This window comes from Crocuta crocuta, unplaced genomic scaffold, assembly GCF_008692635.1.
Source record: "Crocuta crocuta isolate KB4526 unplaced genomic scaffold, BGI_CrCroc_1.0 scaffold3, whole genome shotgun sequence".
Lineage (NCBI taxonomy): Eukaryota > Metazoa > Chordata > Mammalia > Carnivora > Hyaenidae > Crocuta > Crocuta crocuta.
This window is the reverse complement of record NW_027529934.1, coordinates 8926797-8953069: the sequence shown is the minus strand read 5'-3', so window position 1 is coordinate 8953069 and position 26273 is coordinate 8926797. Positions and strand designations below refer to the sequence as shown.

The 26273-nt window shown below is 50.1% G+C and overlaps 1 protein-coding gene across 1 annotated transcript in view; it reads left to right on the top strand.

Annotated features, from left to right (window-relative positions):
• NMNAT2 (nicotinamide nucleotide adenylyltransferase 2) overlaps positions 1–26273 on the top strand; it is a 145306-nt gene that overhangs the window by 109514 nt on the left and 9519 nt on the right. Inside the window, exons 2-8 of the mRNA XM_077763243.1 lie at positions 2817–2905; positions 3725–3792; positions 5835–5913; positions 8888–9014; positions 10427–10507; positions 11673–11717; positions 16073–16149. Of these exons, the coding sequence (XP_077619369.1) occupies positions 2817–2905; positions 3725–3792; positions 5835–5913; positions 8888–9014; positions 10427–10507; positions 11673–11717; positions 16073–16149 (566 nt within the window). The remainder of the gene's footprint in view (positions 1–2816; positions 2906–3724; positions 3793–5834; positions 5914–8887; positions 9015–10426; positions 10508–11672; positions 11718–16072; positions 16150–26273) is intronic.

Genomic DNA, 26273 nt, shown 5'->3' with positions numbered 1-26273 from the left:
ATTTTTCATCACCTTCACTCTCCCTTCTGCGAATGAATGGTCTTCCAGCTCAGAGCACGTCACTTCCCTGTTTAATAGTCTTCCGTGATTCTCTATTGTCTATACTTCTCAACTTTATGGTTGTGGTCTATATACGTCTATGGTTCTCAAATTTCAGAGAATGGAAGAATCACCTGGGCACACTAATTGAAAATGTAGACTCTTAAGTCCTAACCCCAGAGATTTTGATTCAATAACTCTGGTCTAAGACCCAGAAATCTACATTTTAATAACCTCTTCCTGAGGATTCCAGTGTAGGTGGTCCAAGGAATATTGTTGACCAAATAGCAATCACTGGCGTAAAAGTTGTAGCCCTTGGCCTGGCTTTCAGGGCCTCCTGAAGTTTGCAACTTGCTTGGTGAATAGTACCGCTCCCTCACCCTCACCTCTACCAGGCCTCCTATAGACCAGCATAGTGGGTAAGGCTAAACCATTTGGCTAGAGTGAGTGCTTTGGAAAGGCAAACAATCTCTCCTGTCCCTTTTCTCCCTGTCCTTAACATCTCAACATCAGCACAAGTTGTTCAAACTATAGGTTGCCACACAATAATAGGTTCTGATCAGCTTTCTCATTTAAATTTATGATTGCTAGAATAGAATACATAGAAAATGTTAGTGTGCATTGCTATAGTTAACGGTATTGTAATAAATTTGTTTCAGTTAATTATACCGATACATGAGTATGTATTATGTCAGGATATAAAATCTATTTCTTACTGTGGGAGTACTACAGCAAGAACTTTGAAAGCCACAGCTATAGAACTCACCCAGTTTCCCTCTCATTGGATCCGTCAAGATAGGCGTCTGTTTCTTCATTATTGTGAACCTTTGGAGAATAATAAATACTCTTACCACATGATCCAGCCATTGCACTCTAGATATTTACCCAATCAAATTGAAAGCCATGTCCGTGCAAAAACCTGCACGTGAAGGTTATATCCCTTCTTTTTCACTATCAGAGAAAACTGGAAGCAACCAAGATGTCCTTCAATTGGTGAATGGATAAACAGATGGTACAAATGGATAAACAAATTGTGTTACATCCAGATAATAGGATACTATTCAGCAATGAAAACAATGAGTTATCAAGCCACTGAACTACATGGAGGAACCTTAAAAGCATACTGTCAAGTGAAAGAAGGCAGTCTGAAGAGGCTACAATGTGTAGGATCCCAACTGCTTGGTGTTTTGGAAAAGGCAAAAATAGAGAAATGATAAAAAGATCAGTGGTTACCAGTGGCTGTGGGGTGGGGTGGGGTGAGGAGGAGGAACAGGTGGAGCATCGTGGACTTTGAGTGTAGGGAAGCGATTCTCTATGCACCTGCAATGGTGAATACATGTCATTATGCATTTGTCAAAACCCAAAGTCGCTAAAACACAGAGTATCTCTTCAAGGACACTATGGCCTATAGTTAATTAATAATAATGCATCAGTGTGGACTCATCAAGTATAACAAATGTACTGCACTTACCCAAGATATTACTAATAGGGAAAACCGTGTTGGGGGAAGATAAGAAGGTGCAGGCTGAGTATATAGAACTCTGCATACTATCTGCTCAATTATTCTTTAAATTCAAAGCTGTGCTAAAGAATAAAGTCCTTTTTTTTTTATGAAACTAAGAGATTTCACATTGAAAGAAAAAAGGCAAATGTGATGAGAATTATTTTTAAGTTGTAAGAGAGCCAACAAGGAAATCCTGGAAACTTGCTTGTAAGCTACACAGCCTGCCTCGCCAGCCAAGATCCCCTTAGTCCCTCACCTGTCAAATAAATTCACACCACATTTCCTCAGCGGTACAAGCTCAACCTAACCCTGTTGGGTCTTCACGCTGAACCCCTTTGGAAGTAAGAACCAAAATTGTCATCCCCTTCCTGGTTTTCTAGATACTCTCGTGGAAATGAAATTGGGGTTGTCTGGTAAATTTGAAAAGGCAGCATCACGAATTCCTTCCAGAGGCAAAAAGGCTTTTTGGTGACTGAAGTTTTCTCAATCAACTATAATGATGGCTTTCCTGTTAATTCTCCCTAATTATGTAGAAGGCCTTTTAAGTTTGGTTTTTTTTTTTTTTGGTTTTTCTCTTCTGAGATGAGGCAATCAGCCGACCTTTCATATTGTAAGAAGGTGGTGGCAGTTACCTCTTTCTGCNCTAAGCGAAAGTTGGACACTTAACCGACTAAGCCACCCAGGCGCCCCTTGGAATTTCTGCAAGTGATCACAGGTGTAAATTCCAATCTGTCCCTGGAGTGGCTTTCAGTGAGTGAGGTGGTCGTCCTAAATCCCTCTAAGCTATGCACTCGCCCAGCAGAGGACATTTGCAACGGGATGAATCCCTGGAGTTGTAAAGTCTTTTGCTTTGGGGGCTAGAGTCTGGCCCTATAACCTTTTTGAATCACCAACATAACTTTGAAAATAGTCACTTTCCATTTAACTATTTTAAATGTTTTGCTGATTTCTGAGAGAGAGAGAGAGCGAGCGAGCAGGGGAGGGTCAGAGAGAGAGGGAGACACAGAATCTGAAACAGGTTCCAGGCTCTGAGCTAGCTGTCAGCACAGAGCCCAACACGGGGCTCAAACCCACGAACCGCGAGATCATGACCTGAGCCGAAGTCGGATGCTTAACGGACTGAGCCACCCGGGCACCCCTGTCACTTTCCATTTAAATGGCAAGAAAGCCATAAGGACCTAAGCCCTAAAGAGAGGCGATATATTGATTTTAATGATCACCTTTAATCCACACCTTTCCTCTTTATAACATGTGGTTTTCTTCTCTTCATTAGAAAGAGCCAGGGATTATCTGCACAAAACGGGAAGGTTTATTGTGATTGGTGGCATTGTCTCTCCTGTCCACGACTCCTATGGAAAACAGGTGGGCTCCTCCATCGCCCTCCCTTTCTGACCTAATGGCTCCTGCTACCTTCGCTGCCATCTCCGCTTCACTCCCCAGAAACACAGGATGCCCGATAGTTGGCGTCCTGCTCCCGTCCCTGGACCGCAGTCAGACCTGGGCGGCTGGGTGCCGGGCAGCAGCTGGCAGGAACAGCTGCCCATGCCCAAGCCTGGTGACTGAGCGCAGCGCCAGGCCCAGTCAGCACTCATTAGCAGCGGAGCAGGCGCACCCGCTGGGGGCCAAGTGTGACTTGGCACGTGTGCCAAACTGGCAGCTGGTGATGGGCTGGGCAAGTCTTGCCCGGATTTTAGGAGGAAAAGGCCTATCTATGCCTCTTACGATCAGGTTTAAAATTCCTTTCCTTGCCGCTCCCAGCTGCCACGTGTCCCAGAAAATCAAGGGGCCCTCCTGCATTTCCATCCCCCTCCGTCCCCAGATACACCGTGGTGGGCTCTGGGGAGGTTGCCGACCAGCCAGCTTGAGCCTTGAGGCAAGGCAGTGCTTGTGGGGTTCAGTCTCATCCCTGTGCTGGGCACGAGTTGGCTACTTCATCCGAGAGGCCCACCTCCTGACCCGGTCAGGCTGATGGACTTCCGCGCCCTCCATCCCCTTTTCTTTCCCCTCCGCCCCTTCGTGTGTGTTTCTGCGGCAGATGGACTTGCAGGGGGGCCGCACCCTCCTTCCCTGTCACCACTGACAAATGGCTGCCCTTGAATAACGCGCCAGCTTGGGATGGCGTCTCAAGGGCGGCTTGGGGAGTGGAGCCAACCTCCCAGTGATTGTTCTGTTGCTCCCCAGGGCCTGGTGTCGAGCCGGCATCGTCTCATCATGTGTCAGCTGGCCGTCCAGAATTCCGACTGGATCAGGTAGGGCTGGCCTGGTGTGTGTGGATCACGTGGGTGGCCCTGGGCCTCCCTGGGGGTGAGTGCAGAAAGAGGAGGAGTCCCTCAGCCATTTGGACCCCACAAGGGTGGGGAGGCCAGGCCAGACGTTAGTCCCCTAGCGGGGACTGTCAGAGATGGTCCACCTGAGAGCTCTGTTTTAACCAAGCCATAGCGCCCACCAAACTGAGGAGGGAAACTTCAGTTGTTCTGGCCTGGGACTTTTGGATCCAGGAGTATTCCGGAAGCATCATCGTATTTGGGGTGAGGCCTGGCCAGGAGATCCGAAACGCCTCTTCGCTTTCCTCCCCAGTTGCTTCCTGTGAACTCCACCTCTTAGGGCCCTGGCTATTTCTTCTTCTAGAACTCGGGTTCCCTAGGCTCCAGGCTGACCTCGGCACAGAGGCACTGCCAGCCACTGCCAGCCGGCGCTCAAGGCCTTTCCCTCCTCTTTGGCGCACAGTTCTCACCAAGATGACAGACACGGTTACCGGCTTGCAGTGTAATTAAAGGGAGCCTCCACTAGTTATGCTATTTACACTCCCCAAAGTTCCTATGGTTATCATTTGCATGAGAAAATGGCATTAAAAAAAAATAATGGCATACCATTTGTACTATAACCCCCCTCCCCCCGGAAAAAACAGGCAGCACCTAGAGGTTTCCCTGAAAGGAGGGAAATGAAGGGAGGCTGACCTCAGAATGAGAGGGAAGAGATGGGCTGGGCTAGAAGAAGCGCAGCGAAAGGAAGTGACAATAATAATTAAATAGTGATCCTTGCCATTTGTGTGCAGTGATTTGTGTGAGAAAAACACTTGTCCTTTATAGACTATGTCATCCCCGAAGATGTAGTTTAGGTAGGGAGACAGCTGCCTTCTCTCTGGTGAGAGACCGGCCCGGAGAAGTCGAGGGGTTTGAGTGTGTACTGCACATCTGTCGTCAAGTCAGGGATAGAAGCGAGGCCTTTTCACATTGTGGCTCCTGATCTCCTGGAGAAAGTGGGGTCCAGTGGGGAAAATACTGGGCAGGAGGTCGATCCTGTTTGGATGTGATTAGAAGACCCTGAAATAATTGCCTCATTCATTCATGGAGTATTCACCCCGCACTTCCGGCCTGCACCGCGCTGCTCTAGGCACTTGGGGAAAGGAAAGGCAGAGTTCCAAGAACTGAGATCACTAGTGAGGCTCAGGTAGCTCTAGAGATAAGGGCGGGGCCCCCAGCCTTGGCCAGTCTGGTGTCTGCCTGTCTCAGGGGAGGCGGTGGTCAGCGGGACGGGAGCCTGATACACCAGCTGAGTCTCAGCGGTTTTCAGTTAGTGAGATCTTACTGCTGGGAAGCTTAGGTGCATGGGCCTGGGGGGAGGTGGGCAGGGAATGCTCAACTGCTAAGGAAATGTTTGCGAAATATCCCAATTTAGCAGTTCATTAAGTTGGCAATTAAGCCCGAATGCTGCACCAGTCTGAGGCTGGATCCCTGCTCATTTCACATCCTCGCGTACAGGAGGGCTGGACCAGCGTGGGGTCTGTGCCGCTCAGTCTGACTGGCCCCCTCCATGCCCGTGAGGCCCCCACCTGCACAGGGAGGCAGACAGGGCCCGATCCCCCAACTCAGGTATCTACAGCCTCCACTCGATGAGAGCCTGGCTTTGAATCCTGATCACAACCCTAGAAGGCCCAGAGGAGAATTTCCATCTTGCGGATGAGCATGACAGCGAGACGCTTTGTAGATAAAACTCACCGGGACCTTCCAACAACCCCATAAGAGAGTTAAGGTAGTGATTTTACAGGTGGGGAAAGTGAGCGCCAAAAGACAACACAGCTTTCCCAAAGCCCCCTACTCCTCTGGTTTTACAGAGGGGGAAGCTGAGGGCTAGGAAGGTGTTCCAAGCCCACATTTGTTCCAATTTGGGAACTAAGCACACGATGTGATCCGGTCTGCTAGGCGGCCCGAGCTGCAGTCTCTGGAAGGAACTATTAAGGAAAGAGCGTTGAGAACGGAAACCCAGGGAAACTTCTTTCTGGTTCTGGCAGGGTGGACCCGTGGGAGTGCTATCAGGACACCTGGCAGACAACCTGCAGTGTGTTGGAACATCATCGGGACCTCATGAAGGTGAGCCGGGCTGGCGAGGGGCGGGTGGCCCCCGAAGCCAGGCGGGCTGGGTCAGGGTGCTGCTGCTGGCCTACTGACCTGGTTCAGTTTCCTGCTTCCCAGCCAGCCATGGGGGAAGCCAGGCCCTGAGCAGCAGGAAGGAGGGCAGCGAATTTGGAACCCAAGCATCACCAGAGCCTGCTCCCTGCCCCATCATGCTTCCCCTGCTCAGTATGAATCGGGGTGGTTTCCATCTTCCGACAGCAAACCCAAAGTGAGATTAAGGAGACCCCAGTGGGAAGACTTCAAGGCAGACAGTGTCCTGACTCGTGTAATATTAATGGATAAAAAAAGAAGCACAGAGAGGTGAGCCAACCTATCTGGGGACACACAGCTGCTGCCCAGTGGCTTGTGCCCAGGTTGTAGGGACTGAAGAGCCGATTGCCAGGTTAGAATGAGTCCCCAGCCAGCCAGCAGCACTGGCCAGATATGCAGAAAGCACCCTCCCAGATCAATGCCAGCCCATTGATGGATGAAGAGCAGTGCCATCCGTAGAAGCCTGACCGGCCAAGATGCAATGGACCCCGCTCACCTCTGCTGGTATGGCCGCCATGCCCTCCCCAGCCCCAAACCACAGCCCAGGGGGCATTCTTCTGACTCAGGGAGCACCTCTGTCCACCTGTGTTTTCTGTCAGTGGCGGCCAGATCCTTCTCCTTGCGGAGCTGTCAGCAAGCCCCGATCGCCTCACACTCCACCAACCATGCAGCTGTCCTTCCTTTTAATAGTGCTGGAGTTTAGGGCTCCTGACCAGCCGGGGAGTTAGGAGTCAGAGGAGGAGGGAAAGGGTCCAGCTGACTGTTGCTCCATCTATTAGATTTGTCCCTCTCGGACTTGAAGAAAACCCACGTTCCCTTCCTTCTATTTTCAGAACCCTTCACGCACATCCTGAGTCTCTTCCGGTCCCCTTGAAAGAGACAGGGTGGCCCTGATTTGCTCCTCTGTGAGGGTCTCAACAACAGCAGGAAGAAAAGACATCGCGTCTTACTGTAGAAGGGTGTATCAGTCAGGATAGGCTAAGATATACTGTGGTAACAAACATTCTTAAAAGCTTAGTGGTTTCGCATAAGTTTATTTCTCACACTAAATGGCAGCTCGGGGCGGGGGCAGCTGGGGGGCTGTGCTCCTTCTAGTCATACAAGAGCCTCAGGCTCCATGATGGAATGGAGGAATTGGGGACCCTGCACACATGCCTGAGACCTGGCTCTACCAGCCAGGAAGCCTGGCTGCTATTTTGCCGTCTAAATGCCTGGCCTTCCAGAACCCTCCCTTTGTTACACACACCCAGAGGCCAGGAGTTCCCAGCTGTTGCAGTGACGGGCACAGGTGGGCAGAGAATGTAAGCCCCGCCTTGGAGCGGGAGCTGGTAAGTCCCCAGCTCTCTAGTTCTAGCCTCGGGCCGAGTTCCTGTTGGAGAGGCTGGCGCAGGGCGTGCTTCCCAGGTGACTCAAGGCTGTGCTCGGAAAGGCCCCCGAGGAGCCCGGAGGGCTGATGAGGGCAGCACGTGGCTTGCGGCCGGTCCTGGTCTTCTCCCACCTAGAATGAGTCCATCGGGCCGACCGGTGCGGGGCGGCGGGAGGAAGAAACTCTTCAGCTACCAGACCAGTTATTCAATGAGAATGGGGCCTTTTCTCTTCTGGAGGTGAAATAATACTGAAAAGGAGGCAGGCTGGCCCTTCCACTCCGCCAGCCGCCGCTGGGCAGAGAATCCCACACAGCAGGAGGGGGAGACCCTGCTGTCCTGGCCTCAGCTGGCTCCCACACGTGACTGGGTGCTGCTGTGACCTCCTCCTGTCGGGAGCACGACAGAAGGGACAGGTCACCCCACAAAATAAATGTTGGCCCTTCCGGGGCTCTGAAGGACCCCGAGCTGCCCTGCTTGTGTGGAAGGGGCCCCTTCTAAGGGTCACCGCGGCCCTGGGGCCCTGGGGCCCTGGGGCTCCTCTGGCCTCAGGACTCTGTAATGCAGAGTGATGGGCTTTAGGGAAGGGGCCTTGAATCAGCAATGGCCCTTGTGAAGCTAAACAGATTGAAAACCCATCCTTTGTTTCTCAGCTGCCCAGCCAAAGGCCCTCCCCCCCACAGCGGGGAAGGGGGGGTGCTTCTGGGTCAGCTGTGAAAAATGCTGCCTTATCAGCTCTCAGGCTCTCTGCTCTGCGGCACCAGAGGGAAGCAGTGGGCCAGATAACACAGGACAATGGCGAATACACTCAGAATTTCCGTTTGGCTCTGGAATGTGTATTCACACTGGCAGGGAGCGCAAGGGTGCCCAGAGCCCCGCCCCCTCTTCCTGCAACACAAACACAGCCTGCTCCGCCTGGCACGGCTCGCTGGCTCGGCCCCCTCATCCGCAGCTCTGGCCTGGGGAGGCGGCAGGTGGTGATAGTGCTGGTGTCCTTCTGACGTTTCCCAGGCTCACATGGCCCTGTTGCAGACATGACCTCATTTGAGCCCCGCGAAGCAGGCGGGGAGAGCAGGTAGGCACGTTACACCAGAGGTTACGACATCGGCTGCCGTGGGCCAAATCCTCCGTAGGCAAATGCTTTGCAAACGCTCACGTGTGTTAATTATCCCACAACCCGGAAAGGCAGCTATGTGGCCGGTCCATGGTCAGCTCTTGAGCTGAGGTTCAAGAGAAGTTAACTATCCAAGGTCACGTATCCAAGAGAGGGTAGAGCTCAAACCTGAACCAGTGTCTGTGCAACAGCACATCCCATGCTTTTGCAGCACGGGGCTGTCCTGCCTCTGGCCAGCCTGCTGCAACCCGGCGGTGCGGCTGGGTCTAGAACCCACCCTCACACCACCACCATGCTCTCCTCAGCCCCGAGTGGCCTCCCTGGAACAGAGGAGCAGATGAGCATTGGGAGATAATCAGGAAATGCTTTTCGTAAGTAGCTTGGCTAATGACACTGACCTTGCACCTCTCCCTTTCTCCAGCGGGTGACTGGCTGCATCCTCTCCAATGTCAACACACCCTCCATGACGCCTGTGATCGGACAGCCCCAAAATGAGACCCCTCAGCCCATTTACCAGAACAGCAATGTGTCCACCAAGCCTACTGCAGGTAGGGGGACATGGATGTGGAGCTGTGGTTCTCAAACTTCAGAAGCACCTGGAGGGCTTGCTGAAGTCCACATCACTAGGCCCTTCCCCAGAATTTGATTTATTAGGTCTGGGAGGGGGAGAAGAATTTGTATTTTTAACAAGGTGATGAGGATGTCCTGATCCTTAAAATAGAGCATCAGAGAGAAATAGTCACAATGAGAGAGAGACCCAGGGAGACAGGGTGGGTGGTGTGCATTCCCCACCCACCCCCCGCATTTAAATATAAATATAATTGCCTTGACTGGGAATTAAAGATACAAAAGGCAGCATTTTTCTCTGCCTTTTCTAAGGGGATTGAGGATCTTGCCCAAGGTCGCACAGTGAGGAGGTAGCCGGACTAGGAGTCAGACCCAGGGTCTGAGTTCAGAATCCCACTCTCTTAGCCACCTCTTCAGTGGCAGAGAGCAAGGGCTTCAACATTTACTCAACACCTGTTACTGTAGGCCTGGACAACGTTCAGTGCTTTCCACAGATTCTCATTGAATGCAGTAATTCTGGGATATAGAGATTATGTTCCCATTCACCAAGAGAAAGCTGAGATTCAGAGAGGGTGAGTGGTTTACCAAAGGTCACACAGCTCAAAAGTAAAAGAGCCAGAATTCATATTCAGGACTATCTGATCCCAAGGTCCATGTTTTTTTTCTAATATATATGTATATTTTTACCAGACCAATTGAAAGAGATAGATCCTGGTATCACTTTTCAAGCCTAGAGAGCATAGCTGTTATGTTATTAGTCTGTTACAAACAGGGTAGCCACAAAGAGCCAAAATTTCATAGGTCTCATGTGGGGGCTCAGAAGAATTTTCTGGATTACAGCCCAGCAAGATCATCCAAAACCAGATCCCTCTCAGCCAGAGTGGGATGTTTGATTATTATAAAGTCTGTCTTCATGGGAAGGAATGAAGGCCAAGGCTCATATTAAAAAATGAAAAAAGCCAGTAGCCTCTATGCCTTTTAAATGCAGACTATGATCCAATTCATGCAAACATAGCTGCAGAATATATATATTTGTTAAGGGAGGAAAGGAAATAATAATATACCAATATGTTAGTGGTGGTTATCTTCAGGGGTGGGGTTATGGGTGTTTTTTATTTTCCTCTTCTATGTTTTCCAACTTTTCAACATGGAATAATAAACATGAGCAGAAAATAGATTCCAGTCTAGGCTGAAGATGACTGTGCCTTGGACTGCAAATGAGAAGGAATGTTTGCTGTCATATTTCTGTTCTTTGTCTCTACCCTCCTGCCTCCCACCGCCCGACCCCTGCCCCCCTCCAGTGCAACCCTGTTGTTTAAGTGACCCAAGCGCTGGGCTGTAAGTTGTGAGTGGTTCTCTCCCTCTGTCCCTGTTGTCTTGCTCTCTCCCGTAGCCAAGATCCTGGGGAAGGTGGGAGAAAGCCTAAGCCGGATCTGCTGTGTCCGCCCGCCGGTGGAGCGCTTCACCTTTGTGGGTAAGGGAGTAAGGACCTTCCTTCCCGGTCCTGTCTCTTCTGGGCCCCCTCCCTTCATTCATTCCGCAGACACCTCCCCGCACCTGCCGCGGGATGACCATTTATAAAGCAGTGATGGAGAGAAAACAGTGGCAAACAGGAATGTCCCCAGGCCTGCCGTCCAGGGCAGTTAGGGGAAACCCAGACATGTGACCCACCTGGCCTCGGGCTGTGGGGAGACTCAGTATATCAGGGATATACTCATTTCGCATCTCCCACACAGAATGAAGCCACATGCCGAAGAGTTTCCAGGGCCCGGACTCCCCCGTCAGGTCTTCCCAGCTCCCGCAGGGCCTGCGCTCTTGCCGATAAGCTACGAACACACACGATCGTTCTTTAATTTTCTGTTTCTGGCTGTTCCCTCGAGGACTCAGCAGGGATGAGAATATCCGAAGTCCGTGGGGCTCTTTCAGCGTCCCCCAGTCCAACTCTGCAGAAGAGCTGAAGGCCCAGACCTCATTCTTTTGACTCTTTGGGGCTGATTTCTGCCACTCCTGAGGTTTCCGTTTTCTGGCATCTTGAAAAGGAACTAAAGGATGGCAGAGGAGGAAAGGAGACAGGGGACCAAGGTGACACCTCTGTTGTTCAGTGCGCACCGTGAACTTCCATGCATTGCACACTTAAGAGCACAGGTCAAAGTCTCTTTCTTGTCTTCCACGGGCATTTGCTGTATCTGCCACATGACAAATCTCAACGTGCTCAGTCTTGCTTGTTCTTTGAACCTCTCTAAGGAGAGAGGGCCACCTCCTTGTGACTCTGAAAGCTGTCTCCTGAGGTTTAGAGGACATTGCTTTTGTGAACTACCTCCCTAAAATAAAGAAACAGAAGGTGCTCAGCATGAGCGGGTTTGTGTTCGTCATTGGCTTCCCCCAGAGAAGCTAATTCTTAAAGTGTCAGGGACGTGAATCCCTGCCCTGGACTGTGAGGAGATGCCCCCTCTCCATATTAGGCTGGACTTCTCTCCATTCACTGGACTCAGAGGCCCCCCACGCAGGGGGCAATGGGCCCTTACCCCCACCTACTCCATCCCAACCCACATACTCCTGAGGAGGCCCCTGGGTGGACCGTGTGCTGCGCAGCTTTAAGTCCGTTCCCTAATGCTTCTCCGTCCCTCTTTCCTCCCTAGACGAGAATGCCAATCTGGGCACGGTGATGCGGTACGAGGAGATTGGTAAGTGCGGCTGGAAAGGCGTGAACACTCCGAGCCTCCTGCCTCCACGGGGGCAGAATGGGGGAGGGGAGAGGCTGGAATCCCCAGGGTTCTGTTTGCAGTATGGTCTCCTCTCCGAATGACTGTTCCAAGCCAGATCATGCTTTTGGTTATCTCCCATCTGGCCAGCCCCCAGGGTGGGTGACTGGACGGGTTGGCAATTTTGCCTTCAGAGCCTCCTCTCCCTCATCCGAACTATGTGGACGTTAAGCTTCAGTTCCAGCCAGAGAGGCTGCTCTTTTGTCCGTGACATTGCAGGAGACAGAAGAGCTCCCCTGTCTTCCTTATCTTCTTCTTGATTTTGTGAGCTTGGGGGGCAAGGAGCAGAGGAGGTTGAGAGCCACCTCCACACCCTCCCCCCCACCCCCCAGTCTCGGGTAGAGGTTAAGGCATCCACTGTCTGTATGAGGGCAGGGGTGTGTGGGCCCAAGGCCAGACCAAGGTGGGGTGGCGGCTACACCGAGCTGTCAGATGGGAAGGAGCTGACCCGTCGGTGGGAAGGAGCTGAGTCCTGCGTAACCCTGAGGAGGAACCCGGAAAACTGAATTCTTTCCAAGGTTCCAGAGTGGGTGAGAGACACAAGTGTGTGAGGCTGAGGAAGGAACAGACAGGTGCTTGGACGGAGCTGGTGTTGGTACAGTACCAGGGGACAGGGAGGGTCAGTGACAACTGGGATGCTTGGTGCTCTAGCAGGAGGGGCAGCCTGGTGTCCAGCAGACACAACCGACCAGCCGCGAAGATCCTCGAAGCCATCCCTTCCTGGTGTTCCTCTGTCTAGGGCTGAGGGTCAGGCGCTCCTGCCGTGACCTTGGGAGCCTAACATTGTGCCTGGAGCGTCAGGTTCCCCTCCCGCAGGCCCAGCAGATGTGACATCAGTTTCAAGGGCCTCTAGGGGTCACGTCCTCTGATCTGGGGAGCAGCGTACCTGAGTTAGTGCCTACTGTTTTGTTAGAACCATTTCTAAGAGTTTCAGGAATTGGGCAAACTGGTTGTTAAATGCAGCCAGTACCAAAAATTAAATTATATTCATTAGTGAATAAATTGTATGAACAACAAAGATAGCAGCTATTCAAAGCGCCTTGCTTCTGAAGTATTTTCTGTATTTTAATGGCCTTTATTTACCAGCACTTCACGGTCTTAAAAAGAGGCCACACAAGCCCCAAACACCCCCGAAGCAAGGAGGAGAGCACAGTCTTGCACCCCTGACTCCTCCTGCATTTCCACTCCAGCCCGAGAGCTACCTTCCCGGGGAAGCCTTTTATTTTTATTTTTTTAAATTTTTAATGTTTATTTGTTTTTGAGAAAGAGACAGAGACAGAGTATGAGTGGGGAAGGGGCAGAGAGAGAGACACACATACACACAGAATCCGAAGCAGGCTCCGGGCTCTGAGCTGTCAGCACAGAACCTGATGCGGGGCTCAAACTCACCAGCTGTGAGATCATGACCTGAGCCGAAGTCGGACGCTTAACCGACTGAGCCACCCACCCAGGCGCCCCCTGGGGAAGCCTTCTTGAGCAGCCAAGCTCAGAGCAATCTCTAGACTTTTAACTGTATTCAATGTATGTTTCTCTGGCTCCTTGTTCCAGAAAGAACTGATGGTGTCCAGCTTCAGCCGCCACTTTGGCGCTTTCGCCGCACCCAGGGCTAGTGTGCCGGGAGCTCCCAGTGCTGCAGAGAGGCAGCGCAGAAGGTTATTTGCACAGTGAGCTGCGTGGCCAGCCCCCTCAAGCTCCTGACCTCACTGCAGCCTTGTGGGGGTCAGGGCCAGCCTTAGCCCATCTCACTCTTCTTTCCAAGAAAGAAAAGCTGGGTGGCCACAGCCGTCAGGACAGATTCAGGGCCTGCTGTGATACAGGTGGCCCTTGCCTCAGTGTGCAGGGAGCTGGAAAGGGCCCCAGGGCCTGGGCTTCACATAGCCAGGATTCCTGGGAAGGGAGGGTGGCGGGACAGTGCTGATCTCGCCTCCTGGCTCTGGATCCCTGGAGGGGGTGAGCTGGGGAGGAAGGTGGAGCAGGGAGGAGGTGGGAGGAGGCTGCTCTGCCTCCAGACTGCTGTCCTGGGAGCGCCCTGTGGCTCACGAGTCCCCTTTCTGAAATCCCCTCGCACCTCACGAGAAAGAAAAGGCCACTTTTCTCTTAGCTCAGGTAGCACATAGGGCTTCATTTCCATGTTCTGCTCCTGGGGGCTGCCCCAGACCAAAGGCTTTGTGGGCTGAAAACGGGCGCATTCACCTCACACAATAAACCAGGAGAAATCGCTGCTGCCCCCCAGCGGCCATATGTGGGACCCCAAGCTCCGCTAGGGCCTCTGGTCTGTGACAAACGCATCTGTTCTGGTCCTGCAAGAAAAGGTGGAGGCCCCACTTTTTACCGGTCTGTGGTTTGGCTTAAAAAAAAAAAAAAAAAAAAATCCAGGGGCGCCTGNACATTATACTCAAGCGGGAAAGTTTGGTTCCTGGCTTGGGAATAGAAGAGAGATTCATTTCTGTGGCTGTAGAGCAGGCCTTCTCAACTGAGGACCATTGACATTTGGAAACAAACGGTTCTGTGTTGTGGGGGCTGCCATGTGCATTGTAGGATGTTCGATGGCGTTTCTGCCCTCTGAGCACCTGATCCCAGGAGCACACCCCTCTCCCCCATTTGACAGCCAAGTTCAGCTCCCCCCACCCCTGCCATTCAGAACCACAGACATGGAGAGAGCCACTTCCTCCAGACAATGCCACCTGACTGAAATTTTAGGCAATCAGGGTTATAGAGCTGCAGCTTCTTTCTCTTCCAGCAGAGGACTGCCCTGGAACTCAGTGGTTCCAAATGAGGCATGGGGGAAAAATAGGATCCCAGGAATGAGCCGAGTCTGGCTCCTCCCAGCCTTGCGAAAGCTGGTTCATCTCCCCAGACAGGGAGTTGGAAATCCCATGGCATAACATGGAAGGAGGGAGACACCAGTGACTGGGACAAGCACTTTCCCCAGGACCCCCATGCTGCAAAAACAAAGGCCATGATTGTCAGCACAGCCGCCCCAGTCTGCCCGGAAGGCTCTTAGCAGCTTGTCTGCATGGCCTCTGTGGTCGGCTTGTCTGCTGTTCACTTACTCAGTACATCCTGAGTGCCTACTGTGTGCAGGTCATTCTGGCAGGCTGTGGGGATGGGAGACGAATTAAGGTCCCTGCACATAAGCGGATGATTGGGCTACAGGCTGGCTTGGAGAAGAGGAAAGGAGAGGCTGCAGGAATATTTAGGAGTTAAGACCCCCCCGGGGATGGGCTGCACCGTGGGACAATGAGATACTGGCACTGTCATCAGCTCAGCAGCCTTTCTTTTTTGTACCATCTGGAGACTCCTGCAGCGGGGACAAGTTCACCTTCTGAAAGTCCTTGTCAGGTCCCCGAGCAGACTGTGGGGTCAAAGGCAGGCAGCCCTACCAGGCGTCTCTCAGCCTCAGGGTCCAGGGAAGCAGTGGTTTCTGGAAGGCTAGGAGCAGGGCTGTCTCACGGTTTCAGGCAAGGTGTCCAGGGCCGCGGCCTCTTCTTGGAGGGCCCAGGAGGCCTAGGAACGAAACACTCCACACTGAGTCACACCCTGGCGGAGGTCTCTCCCTCCCTCAAGTGTTCTGAGAATCTCAGGATTCTTTTCTCCCCATTGCTCAAGGTTAGTTTGCTGCCCGTGTTGGTGAGCCTTGCTGGGATACTTTAGGAGGGAAGGCAAAGAGATAAGCAGGAAAGTCCACCTGGGAGGGGGGCAGGGATGGGCTGAGCCTTCGCTTCTCAAGCCCTTTGCTGAGGACGGTGGCCCCGTAAAGAGAGGACATCTGATTCATTCAGCTACCGCATGGGTACACACTCAGTGTTCCCTCAGACCCCATCGTGTTGGCATTTGTGATGAAAGACAAAGCCTGCATAATGCACAGCGGCAGAGAAGCCGAGCTCTGTTGACACTGGAGTTCGATATGGAGCAAAAGAGAGCGCCCCTTCGACCTTGGATAAGGTACAGAGCTGGTTCCATCCCTGTTAGGATGACCGGCCATCCTGGTTTAGCACAGAAAGACCTGCGTCTCCAGAAACCCCTCAGCACCCGGCAAACTGAGACCCTGCCTGAATGGGTAACTCCTCCCACGGGGGACAAGAGTGGTCTGTAAATGAGCCCGGGGGAGTGGCAGGCAAAGGCTTCTGCACTGTACACCCCGTGGTGCCGGAGAGCCTGGAAGAGCCGAGGGGGGAGGGTGGGTTGGAGCCCCAGAAATCGCTGACTTCTGTATTTCTCAGGGGAAAGGCTGGGAGTCTCCATTTACCCTTTGCAAACTTTGTTCCCCTCCCCAGAGCTGCGGATCTTGCTGCTGTGTGGCAGCGACCTGCTGGAGTCCTTCTGCATCCCGGGGCTCTGGAATGAGGCAGATGTGAGTAGCAGTGCTAGGGCAGCACCGCACACAGCTGCCGCGGGAAGGGTGGGGAGGGTGCACTGGGTTTCGGCCTCTGCTCTTCCCTCCTCCCTACCGCCTCCCCTCCCCACCCCCACCCCAACCTGAGTTTCCCATCTCCTCGAGCTCCCAGAAGGACCACCATTCACACCACTATGGGAGAAAATTCTCACCTACCCCAGGCTTTATCTCTGACTGTATTCTTACACTCGCTCCTCCTCATGCTTGCTCCTTAACGCCCCTGGGAAGAAAGCAATCAGTCACAGAATACCTTCTCCAAGCAGTACTTGAGTGTGTGTGTGTGTGTGTGTGTGTGTGTGTGTGTGTGTGTGTGTGTGGCAGAGGCAGTAGTTGGGGGAGGAAGGGATTTTAAAAAGCCTTTATCCCTTTGAGATTGCCTTGTGTTTTGTTTTCCTTTGATTCCTTTTGAAGGGGTAGTAAATACCACCCTAGAATTCCCTCAACAAGAAAAAAGGGGTCAGGAGGGGAGGCGTGAATGGCAAAAGGTCAGTAGGATCCTTCTGGCAATTGACTGGGGATAGAGGGAAACAGGGAGTTAAACTTGTGCCACTTAGAAGCTGAATCGACTTCTTTTGTTGCCAGATCTGATGGTGATGGCCATAAACCAGCTAATTCATTAGTTACTCAGCCTTCATATGTACATTCGTTCTTGTTCTTCTGCTGATTCATTCATTGAATAGCCTGAGCTATTGCTAGCTCTCAATTCCAGAGCCCTGTGCAAGCTGGATTCTCAAGGCAGTAATTCCAGACCCGGCGCTTTCTTTATTAACTTGTTGCGTGACCCCATGCAAAGCACTCGGCTCTTGGGGCATCAGTTTTTTCCAGTTTTATTGAGATAGAACTGATATGTAACATGGTATTAGTTTAAGATGTACAACGCAATGATCTGAGATATGCACATATTACAAAATATTATCAAAGTTAACATCACAGTACAACTTGGTTGTGTTTTTTAAATCTGTAAATCTACAGAATGTTATCTATCACATTCCAGCATTTTTTTAAATATGCAACACAGTCCCTACCGCTAAGTATCAGGTGGCAAGACATATACCTATGAAATTGTTCATGTGCAGGTATATATATCTCTGGAAAAGAGAGGGAACATTCAAGACCAGACTCGAGATTCTAGTTCTATTCCAACATGGCTCGTGACAAAATCTATTTTGAGCTCCAGTTTTTCCCAGCTCTAAAATGGGTGTAATAATAGTGCCTACCTCATAGGATTTGGGGAAAATTAAATGAGATTGTGTATCTAAAAGTGCCTAGCCTACTGCCTGACACACAGCTACATGCAACAAACATAAGCAAATTTGCCTAAAGAGCCTCATAGACATCCACACAGATATTCCAGGCAAGTGCTGTGGGAGGAACAGGAGGGGAGGGAGAGTTTCCCGGAGGTGAATTACACTGTGTGGGCCTTTCAGCTCCACCCCTGGACCCGGATTTCTTGGAGGGGACATTCCAAACCTCCTTTCAGTTCTGGATTAAGTGGCTTAATTAACTTTTACTTTCCTCTGTACTTCACAAGGTGCTGCGAAAGTAAACAGTCATGTGGCCCAAGTTGTGTACAGATCTCAGCAGAGCTCTTTCAAGAATCTAGGCACATCCGGGCAGCTGCAGGGGGGTGCATCCATTGGGGAGGCCTGGGCATTCCTGTAGGGTGAACTGGGTGACTGGGGGCAGCCTGAAGGGCCGCTGACATGAGCAGGGAATCTCTAGGGCCCCGTCTCGGGGGCAGGCCCAGGCTTTGTGGAGCCTGAAACTTACGGCATTTGGGGCCCTGGAAGCCCAGCCAGTCCCTCTCTGCTCCTCCCAGTTAGATCGCCGATTTCAGGTCCTCTGACTTCTCTCCAAAATGGCTGCTCTCGTGGTCGTCAGATCTGACGTTTGAAGACCAAGAGAAGGAGCCCCATGTCTCTCCTCTTCCCATTGGGCCCTGGTGCTGAAATGACATGTTGGTTAAGACAAAAAATTAGAGAAACCAACTGCTGTTGATTTACTGGGAATGTGACCGTGAAGGTGGAGCAAGACCTTTACTTATTCAACTGTGTTCTCCCTTGGTTGGGGACTCTGAAGACCCAGAGCAGCCAGAGTGGCTACTCCCAGAGGGCACAACAAGGGGGCCAGCCAGAGTCCACATCTTTGCTGTCACGTGGTAAGAATTCTAGTCCACAGCATAGGAAGCAGGGATTTGGGTGCTCAAAGCACCCAAAGCACTCCAGAAGGCTTTCTGGAGCCTAGGGCTCTACCTCCCCATCCTCTCTCAGCCAAGTCCTCGCTCCTCTAATTTAACCCACAGCCAATCCTTAGACTCATGGCACCTGGGGTAGAGGCAAAAAATAAATACAAATCAAGGAGCTGTTTCCTTGCATAACGAGTGTGAATCTCAACCCACAAAAGAGGTGTGCTAGAAATATCACCTCGGATTTATTTAAATCAAATTAAAATTCAAGTCCAAATCTATTCCACAGGGTTGATGGGAAGTTAGTCTCAGTTATTACTGATTAGCAGAATCTGAAAGGCTTCTGTGGGCCCTGAACATGAACATTAGTTCACCAGGTTCCCCACAGACATCGTCCCTGTCTGGACCTTTGTGGTCACTTGAAGATGGTGGCATTTTGCAGGGCTCATGGCTGAGTCTGGAAGTCCAGTGCTGGGTCCCACCTACCGATGATGACCAGGCCCCATTTTCTTCTGAGGTTTTGCCCCAGGAGGAAGCAGGGAGGAGGGAGTGGCTCTCACAGATCTCTAGCTTCTTTCTAGAAGTGGGGGTGTGGTGGGCAGAGAACGGCAGAATTCTTTCTATTCTAAAGGAATCTTTCCGATTTTCTCTCCTCCTTGGGATATCTAGAGAAATCTTTTTAGTGAGTTTAAATCCACTGACTGCAAAACATTGTTTTCTGCTCTGCAAATTAGAGAGCCGGGTCTGGTAAAGGGTCTGGTTCTCTGCTAGAAATAGGATTGGGCTGGGTGGAGGGGATGTAAGGAGCACAAAACTAGTGACTAACTCAGTGGATTATTCCATTGGCCTTGTTTGAGGATGGTTGGATCTCAGGGTCTAGAAAAGGAAGGTCTTACTTTCAGGATGGGGTACAGGAGGAGTCCTACTTACTCTACTAGAAAGTTCTGCCATCTGGAGTTTGCCTGGAAGTACTCTATTTTAGGGTGTTCAGTTCCTAACCATGAGATTACCAGGTATGAGGTGTACGAGACCTGCTTCTATCCCAGGTTTCATTCATTCATTCATTCATTCGAGCCTTATCAGAATACATTGCTCTTCATTGCTTGGTATCCCAAATGATACTTGTTGGCCACAGACCTCTGTTTAGTGACCATGAACCTGAGCCCCTGAATCTGCCCATGACTGGGGACAGGAGGTGGGGAGGAGAGCCAGTCTCCTTGGGAAGCTCATAGGCTCTGGCTCCGCACCCAAGCCTCCCCTGTCCTTCAGATGACTCAGGATTCTGAAGGCAGGAAAGAAGCCACTAGTTTAGACAGGTCTGTGGAGAAATAGGAGTCTCTCCACCGTTCTGTAAAGAAAGCTCAAAGGGGGCCGTGGAGCAGCTTTGCCCCCAGCCAGGCTGGGAAGCGGCTTATTTGGTCTGTTCTACAGTAGGACTACCAAGGCTTCCTCCAGCCCGGTCACAATTTCTACTTTCTTCTCCGCTGAATCCATCTAGTTCTTTCTATTGGGATTCCGGAACCAGTGCTCTCCACCCAGAAATATAATCACACAGCTAAAGGAACAACCCCACCTCCTAACACATCCCTTGGGTATTTCCGATTAGGCACAAAGACCCATTAGCCCACAGTGAATTCTGACCTCCTCTGACCAATGACACACCCTTCCCCTTACATTCCAGAGGGAGAAAATTCCATACATATTCATCAAGTTTCTCTCCAAGGAATACAAAAGAGCTGCTTGTGCAGCCTGGCAGTTGGCTTTTTCATTCTTGGTTCCTGAGAGAATTCGAGATCAAGACTCCTGGGCCAGCCTTGGGGATTGGCACCCAGGCCCCCTAGCCCATCCCATCCCTGGGTTTTTATTACAGAGCTCGTCTCCCTTAGGAGACCTTATCTTTGCTGTGCCACATCCAGCCTCCGGCACCAAAGCAGGTATCCAAGCACGGACTAGGATCTGTGGGAAGTCAAGGCCAAAGGATAGAGGGTCAGCCATGGGCACATTTGTGAACCAGGAAACTTACACTCACTCCCCTCCCCCCAAGAAAACCCATTGTCTAGGGCTCTTATGCTGTCAGCTTCTTTGTCCATCATATTGTGATGGAAGTCCGTCTGGCAAATTAATTCCAATTCAAGCATTCTTTCCTTCAGTCAGTCTTTCAGTAAATACTTACTGAGTGCCCAGTACGAATATAAGCATGTTATTTGTCCTTAAGGCACTTGCAGTCTAAAAATACTTTTAGTTTTTTATATAACATGAAATAAAATTGTACAAAGCTTAGAAGAGTTCCTGAACCTCGTAAGCACTCAATAAATGTTGGCTGTTATTCATCTATTGGTTTTAAAATATTCATGGAGTACCTACCAAGTGCCAGACATTCATTGTTCTAGGGCTGAATGAACAGAGAAAACACAATAGACAAAGTTCCCCACTGTGTGCACTTTAGTTTCCAGTGGGAGAGAAACACAATAAACCCTTTGACTGTTTTTCATGGATTAGCTCAGTCAACCCTTAGCACACTCCTATGAAGGGGCATCTGTATTCACATGTACAGATGTGGACACCAGGGCTCACATGGATTGTGACTTGTCCAAGAGCACATGGCTGTTAAATAGCAAAGCCCAACTTCACACAGGTCAGTAGATCCCTAATCCATAAAAGACAGACAATGAGAAGAATTATATATATATGTGTGTGTGTATATATATATATATATATATATAATCGATGAAAGGCTGTAAAAGGGGAACAGGTGGGCTGGGTTTTGATGGGCAGGATTGGGTTAAGTGGGTGGAGAGAGGACTCTCTGGGTTGAGAGAGAAGGCTGAAAAAGATCTAATGGTGAGAACAAGAGCTTCTGGGGAGATGGTCCTGACTGGTTGAAATAGAAGGTTTATCTTGGTCTTTATTTGAGAAGCTTTTGACTTTTCAACAAGCAGGCAAATTCATTAAGTTCAATGATTAAATGTATTAGCTGCTTTTGAATGTTATGTGCATTTTAAATGAGCAAGCATTAATAATTAACCCAAAGGAATAAAAATCTACAGGTAGAACAGTAGGCACCAGAGGTAGTAGACAGATGAGGAAATTGTCTTTTCTTTTTACTTCTTGAAACCCAGCATTCTACAGGCTGGCTCTGATTGGCTGTATCCTATATTTTTCCAGCCAACCAGCCAGGAGCTAACTGCTTCCTACATCCACAAGCTATGGGAAAACAACCAAAGAAAATAAACAGAGGAAGAGCCTGGGGCACTAGCCACTCCAGAAGAAATCCCAGGGCTCCAGGACTAATAGAGCAAAGACAAACATTTGGTCTTTCAGGCTCAGATGGTTTTTATCAGACAGTCCAGCCCCAGCCAGGAAGCCCGATGGACACTTCCACCCGGGGGATTAGGCCCCCACGCTGATAAAAAACCAATGCCGAATTTACGGGCTCTAGGGAAGGAGGCTTATCTCCTACCATGGGACATTCTGGTTCTCGTGTGAAAGATAGCATTGGTTGGGAGTTCAAGCTTTTAACTTGATTCTGGAATCTCTTGCCTTCCCACACCCCCAGTCAAGTTGGAAATGGGGATGGGGATAATTTCCTCTGGGAAACCCCTCAGAAGGATCATTCATTTCTTTGCCCTTAAGAGAACCATTGTGGAAATGCCTTCCCACTTTCTCAACTCTGACCATACTAATCTCTGCCCTGATTTCCCTCTATAGAGAAGAGAGGCCAGAACAAGGGTGGAGGATTCTTTACTGAAATGGGAGGGGCAGATTTCAGAACCCCCTAACCCACTCTGTGGCTTCTGCCAGACACCTCTCCCTGCATCTTTTGCAACCCAGTTGGAAGGATACAAAATTACATACTCCAGAGGGCATTGTAGAGTAAGGAATTGAGAATAGCCTGTCATAAATCTGGAGGAAAAATAAGAATATATTTTCAAGCCAAAAAATTTCAAGTAGCCAAAGTGTGAATCTTAGAAAATGGATGTAGAAGAGGTTTAATGTGGCAGAAAGAGACTTTAAAGCAGACCAGAGTGGGTTCAAATCCATGAGTGTCTCAGGTCCATCCCTGGATGTGCTCATCTGGAGAAGAAACAGAAGTGAGCCCAAGCCACACACGTGCTGTTATCTTATTCACATTTTTGTTTATGGTCCCTCCCTACTAGAGGGTAAGGTCTAGGAGTACCCTTTACTTACCTATCTTATCTGGCAACACCAGGATAGTGCCCTGCCCACCATATACACTCAATAAAAGTTTCTTGAATGAAAGAATGAAAGGGTACCGGAGTACGGCTTGGTTGGAGGAGCTTGACCTGTTAGATAGTTTAACTTCACCGTGTGATGTGGCCCAAACTTTTACCAGTTACCCACAAGACATTAAGCACTAGAAGACATTAGCCACTCAATAGTAACCTGCCCTGGTCCTTCATAGCAAGAGATACAGTTGAAATAATTAATCATTTGTTTAATGCCTCCTGCTAGTGATTGATCCAGGAGATGAAGCCATATCTGTCTTGTTCAACCCTCTGTCCCTAGTGCCCAGGAAAGTACTTGGCTAAGAATACAGGGTACCCCCAACTCAAAGCATTCCCCAAATCCGAAGTGCAGATCTTGAAATTCAGCCTTCTGGATAAAGTCCACATTCCTTCTAGGAGATCTGCCGCCTGTGTCCTCATGAGCGTTCTCTTTCCCAAGGCCAAGTTGCTTCCTGCCTCAACATGTCTCATATCCTTCCTTCAGATTCCCCACATTTGGGGAAGCAGAGTCTACCCCCTCCCACTTCCTCTCCCCATCCCCACCCCTGCCTTCCCTGGGGAAACTTTGACCAGAGGATGAAAAGATATAATCAAAAAGCTGTGCCTGAGAGCAGGAAGTTGAAACAGGATGAATGTCACAGGCCCCCACCTCAGACACGACAGACCAGAGCTAAACCGAGTGGGCCACTGTATGCCTGGGATAGGTGGGGGAAGATTGTACCCTGATCCTGCTAACTGTGCTGTGGCACTATGGGATCACATTGGTCACCATGGGGAAAGGGACTTGCCAACCAAGACAGCTCTGCTACCCTGGCTACTCACCCACATCCCTACTCCCAAGGCAAGACCTGCAGAGAACTTTTCATGAACATGCAGACTTTAGTCGCATCATGCTCGAATAAGAGCTCCATTCCAGGGGCCTGAGCACACTCCAGCAGCCTCCTTGGGCAGGCAGAGCCTGAGCAAACTCTGGTTTCCTGGGGTCAGATGTCTGCCCCAACCACCCCTACTCCCCAGGGCTCAGTGACCTCCTCATTTTTGCTGGAATCCTCAACGGGGCTTGTCTCAGGCATCTTTCACTTTGACCTCCTCCCAAACCAAGCCAGAGAATTAGCAGCTTAGGGAACTGTCAATGTGATTTAAAGCTACAGTTTCCCAAAAGGTTGGTACACATCAGAAGGATTAGAAAGCTTTAAGAGAGAGGGTGCAGCCCATCCTAGACATGTTGTATCAAAATCCTTGGGGTAAGGTCTGGGGGAATCTGCTTTTGTTGTGAGTTTTAAAGCTCCCCCAGGTGATTCCACTCACCAATCAGATCGAGTCTGGGAACCTGCAAAAGTAAGCTCATCTTTACTTATTGTAGGACCTGAGAATCTATCTTTCGTGTAATTTCTTTGGGCCTCCCAGAGCTCCTATTAGGTAGCATGGGCTCCTCGCCAGATGCCAAGACAGGGCGACTTTATCAGCTAATGCCTCAGAGAGGGCTGCCAGACAAGACTCTGCAGGAATCTATTTATTCAACAGCATATATTAAGCATGTTTGAGGTGCCTGGTTCTTTTCCTTTGAGACAGCGATGACTAAAACACACAAACTCCCCTGTCCTCATGGAGGTTACCTTTATAGAAGAGACAAAAGTAAGGTTAAACAAAAAGATATGTATCTGAGGTGTTAGATGGACACAAAAGCTAAGAAGAGGTGTGAAACCTAGGAAGGTATAGGGACTGTGCAGGTGTGGGTAGCATGTGGGTCTGTGTACAAAGCGTGGTCTTAAAATAGCATGGTCTCACTGAGAAGGTGATATTTAAGTGAAGAGTTTTGAGTCAAGGAGCAGCATGATCTGTTTTAATACTTTTGGTCTGGCTGTTAGGAATAGACTGAAAAAGACAAGAGAAAAACAAGGAGACCAGAGCAATCCAAGTGAGAGGCAATGGGGATGAATTTGTTTCCTGTTGCTGTAGGAGTGGCTTAAAACCACACACATTTAGGGGCACCTAGGTGGTTCAGTTGCTTAAGCATCTGACTTAGGCTCAGGTCAGATCTCAAGGTTTGGGGGTTTGAGCCCCACATCAGGCTCTGTGCTTGACAGCTCAGAGCCTGAAGCCTGTTTCGGATTCTGGGTCTCCCTCTGTCTCTGCCCCTCCCCCACTCATGCTTGGTCTCAAAAATAATTAAACTATAAAAACAATTTTTTTAAAAAAAACCACACACATTTATGTTCTTACCCTTCTGGAAGCCAGAGGTCCAAATAGGTTTCACTGAGCCAAACCCAAGTTGTTGGGAAGGTCACATTGCCTCCAGAAGCTCCAGAAGAGAATCCGTGTCCTTGCCTTCTCTGGCTTCTTGAGCTACATTGGTTGCCTTCCTTGGGTCATGACCCCTTCTTTACAACCTCAAGGCCAACAGTGGAGCGTCTTCAAATCTTCCTCTGCTGTCTATTTACATCATCTCTCTTCTGTGTTAAGTTTCCCTCTGCCTCCCTCTTATAAGGACACTTGTTATTGCATTAGTGCTCACCTAGGTTATGCAGGATAATTTCAAGATCCTTAATCATATCTGCATATACGTTGCTTTATAAGGTAACATGCACAGGTTCCAGAGCTTAGGGCCTCATTATCTTTGGGGGCCATTATTTAACCTACCAAAGGAGGCATGGACCAAGATATATTTCATGGAAATGGTGAAAAATGAGCAGATTCTTGGATTTGTTTTGAAGATGGAATCGATTGGATTACCTTTTAGGAATGTGGGATGTGAGAGAAAGAAGAATCAAGGAAAATGCCAAGGCTTTGGCCTGAGCAATTCTGAGAAGAGAGTTTCTATTTACTGAAATGAAGAGACTATAGGAATGGGATGGGGCGGGGTATGAGGATTGATTCACTGATTGATGTCAGAAGGCTCAGGAGCCCATGGACATTTTAGATTTGAGATGCTCCCATCTAAACAAGCATATTGAAAGGGCTGCTGGATATAGGAGTTTGAAGGTCAAGAGAGCAGCCTGTGCTGGAGGTATTAATTTGGGAGCTTTCAGGCTTTAAAACTGTGAAACTAAATGAAATCATTAACGGTGTGAGTGTAGATAGAAAAAAAAAAGAGAGAGAGAAAGGTCCAGGGACTGAGGCCTGGGGGGACTCCAGTGGGTTAAGGCATGGGACATGAGAAAGAACCATCACAGGAACCCAAAATTGCAGCTGCTGAGGTAGGAGGAAACAGGGAGAGGGTGGTCTCCCGGTCTCCTGGAGAGAGGGGCCAGGTGCAGACAGGAGACGGATAGAGGGTGGTGTGGGAAGGACAGCTAAGGTCCTGCACGAGATGCAGCCGAAGGGACTGAGGGCACGGCACACCTCACCGACTCCAGCAGGTGACACCGCTCCCACCCCCAAATGCACACCGACACAAACACCCTCTAGACCCAGGGCCCTAGGGTCTGGCCAAAGGAGCAGAGAAGACCCACAGTCTCTGACGCAAACCCCTGCAGATACGCAGCTTGGGTTTGGTTAAACTGTGTGTTTTGTCCTATGGACCCTGTCTCCCTTGCTCCATCTGCGACCCCCAGGGGACAGGTCTGTCACCCATTTCTGGAAGGAGAATACATCTCAAGCAGCAAGGTCTCCATCTGCTTGCCACCCACTGAGCCACCTGGCCCTGTTAC